This window comes from Bos mutus, chromosome 19 (assembly GCF_027580195.1).
Source record: "Bos mutus isolate GX-2022 chromosome 19, NWIPB_WYAK_1.1, whole genome shotgun sequence".
Taxonomy (NCBI): domain Eukaryota; kingdom Metazoa; phylum Chordata; class Mammalia; order Artiodactyla; family Bovidae; genus Bos; species Bos mutus.
Genome location: NC_091635.1, coordinates 24,565,119 through 24,567,842, shown reverse-complemented (window position 1 = coordinate 24,567,842; position 2,724 = coordinate 24,565,119). Strand labels below are relative to the sequence as shown.

Here is a 2,724-nt window from a genome sequence, read left to right as displayed (position 1 = left end):
TCCAGGCACTTTCTCAAACCCCATTTCTCTGGAAGAAAGAACACATCCTGGAGGGCAGTCCACTGGCTTCATTTTCACACAGGGCCGAAACTGAAGAGTTAGGCACATGGACTTCTGAGACCAGTGGGTACAGTCTAGGGGATGGGCAGGGAGGGAGGGAGAGGTACCCCCCAGCATTGGCCATCCTGCCTAGCTGTCATCTTAGAAAAAATGCTAAAGGGGCAACGGTAGTTACAGGGGTAAATATACCATTTCTTGTCTCCCCTGCCTTCACTGCGATGGGGACAGGCTTTGGAAATGGAAGAGGTTCCAGAGGAAGCTGTCCTGTCACTGGTCTCCTTCCAAGTTTATTCATGATCAGCTCAATCCATGAAAGCAGTTTCTAAAAGTGCTCTACAGAGCTCTAGATAGAAAATATGATACTAATTATCATGGCAACTGGTACTGGTTATGGTGATTATTGCAACTGCCAGAATGAATGATTATGACTGGGACAAAGTCACTTAGGTAGTGTTACCTGGCGGACTGGGCTGTAACTCTGGGCCTTGCTGGCTCTTTGGGATCCATGGCATATCCAGACTGTCTCTGAAGAACAGCCCAGGAACATTGGCCTGGGAAGAGTGTCACTTCTGGGAGCCCCTCGAGCAGAGTCTGGGGCCCCAGCTTGGCCGAGGCAGGCTCCTGGTCTCACCAGTATACCCCAACTTCCCCTCCCCCTCCCAGCCAGAGCCAGGGAGCTCCCTCACGGAGTAGCGCTGGTTTTGACCTTGGCGAGGACCTTCTTCTCCTTGACCCGGCGATTCTGAAACCAGATGGTGATCTGGCGCTCTGAGAGGCTGGTGGCAGCAGAGATCTTGCGCCTCTTGTCCTTGGTGATGAATTTGTTAGCCGAATACTCACGCTCCAGTTCCCGCAACTGTCCCTTGCTGTAGGGAATGCGCTTCTTGCGGCCTCGACGGAAGGTGCAGCCCTCAGGCGGATGCTGCGAGCTTGAGTCTATGCAGGAGAGGGAGGGAGAGAGAGACATGCTCAAACCACAGCCTGGCGCAAGCCCAGGGTCTGACCCAGGCCCCACAACCTAGGTTATCCTACAAGAGCATTCAGGTTATCCAAAGCACAAGAGGACACCTCCGCTTCCAGCTGGTTGGTTTCCTGATCCACCCAGCCTTGGAAAGAGGAGATTTCTGCAGGCCACCCTCACTCATCACTGCCTTCACGCCTGCAGTCTGCAAACACACCCAGCCCACCTAGACTGCATATGTTCACCCTCATATGCATTTTCCAACTCTTGACCACTCTTACAGATACTACAAACAAATTCTGTACAGGAGGGAACACATTTCTGCCCCTACTCCCAAAACATACACACACACACACACATGCACCAATGCACACACCTAAGTCATGGCTGCAGGAAATCTACACTTCTCTTTGGAAACTGAAAAACTCATCTGAGAGAAAGTAAGGGGTTGTATTCTTTACAGAACAACTAATTCTTCTGTTCCCACCCAGCTGCACCCCCACACTCAATGAATTGAGAAGAATTAAACTGGGGTCCTACTGGGCAGGAACACCCTAAGTCCCAAACAACAGCAAAGAGAGTCAAGCACTCCGACATATTGAAAGGCTGGTCCCAAGGCTCCCGGGGGAGATCAGGGACCTGGTGGGCCTCAGGATTCAAATAGCACCCAGCTTAGGCCCCTCACAATGACCCTCTGGGGCCTTCACCTAGGCTCTCTAACTGCCTGGACCCTCCTTCAGAGCCCTAATAGCCAACCAAGGAGAACCAAGCTCCTCCTGACCAGCCCCAAGACCCATCCAGGCAGGGTCTACAATGCCACACTCAGCACCAAGGGCATCCAGAGCAGCTTACCTGCAAATGCTGCCTTCCAGAAAGGACCTGGGGGGTTCTGTTCTCCCTGGCAACACATCTGGCTGTTCCAGCCACCGGTAAGGGCCCAGGGCTGGTAACTGTCCACAGGCAGCAGGGAGTCATGACGAGGCTCACCCGGGGCGCCCAAAGTCTGCACTACGGACACATCCAGGTAACTGGCCATAGGCTGGTAGGGTCCCGGGTATCCCGGGTAGAAGGCAAACTCGGTGGGGCGGCTGGGGTACTCCTCCCCGGACGTGGGAGTCTCCGCAGGGTAGGCAGCCAGGGTGGCCGCCTGGGCACAGGGCTTCAGCGAGCTTCGGGACACTCGGCAGGAGTAGTACCCGCCTCCAAAGTAGCCGTAAGGCACCGGAGCTGGGGACGCCCCCTGGGGCACCCCGGGGCATGGGTGGCACTGCTTTGGCGGTTCCGCAGAGCCTGGCAGATCCAGGGGGGCGTAGTTGACAGCAGGCATCAGCGTAGGCGCCGACGTTGGATGGCTGGTCAGTGGGGAGTGGGTGACTAGGTTCCGACTCCCTCCGGCTCCCAGCAAGCCTTCGATCTCCTTGGCGCCGTCCAAAGTGGTATAATTGCCGGGCTCCATGGGGCCGAGGATCGGCTCATGAGGCGCTGGGGGTGGGAAATACAGGGGGGACCAGCTCGCTCTCCCCACCCAGGCCCGGGGAATCCAAAGCGTTTTAAATCGCTGGCAGCTCGCTGGGCGCCTGCATTCGCTCAGCCCGGCCGTCGTGACGCAGGAACCGCAGGTGCCCGGGCACGCGGGCTGATTGGCTGCGGCCTGGCGGAGAGAGGCTCATAAAATCTTCACTGCAGAAATTGCGAAAATACTT

At 56.1% G+C, this 2,724-nt stretch overlaps 1 protein-coding gene across 1 annotated transcript; it reads right to left on the bottom strand.

The window, feature by feature from the left end:
* Nucleotides 1-742: 742 nt before the first annotated feature.
* Nucleotides 743-2,477, bottom strand: HOXB13 (homeobox B13). The gene is made up of 2 exons (XM_005890359.2): nt 1,874-2,477; nt 743-996 (listed from the first exon to the last, which is right to left on the bottom strand). Exons 1-2 carry the CDS (start codon nt 2,475-2,477, stop codon nt 743-745), a joined length of 858 nt encoding a protein of 285 aa, XP_005890421.1.
* Between the last annotated feature and the right edge of the window lie 247 nt (nt 2,478-2,724).

What these genes read in the sequence shown, in the direction of transcription:
- HOXB13 (XM_005890359.2), bottom strand. Translation starts at nt 2,477, where the DNA reads ATGGAGCCCGGCAATTATACCACTTTGGACGGCGCCAAGGAGATCGAA. An exon ending in CTGGAAGGCAGCATTTGCAG is followed by an intron (nt 997 to 1,873) that starts GTAAGCTGCTCT and finishes TCTCCTGCATAG; the next exon opens with ACTCAAGCTCGCAGCATCCG.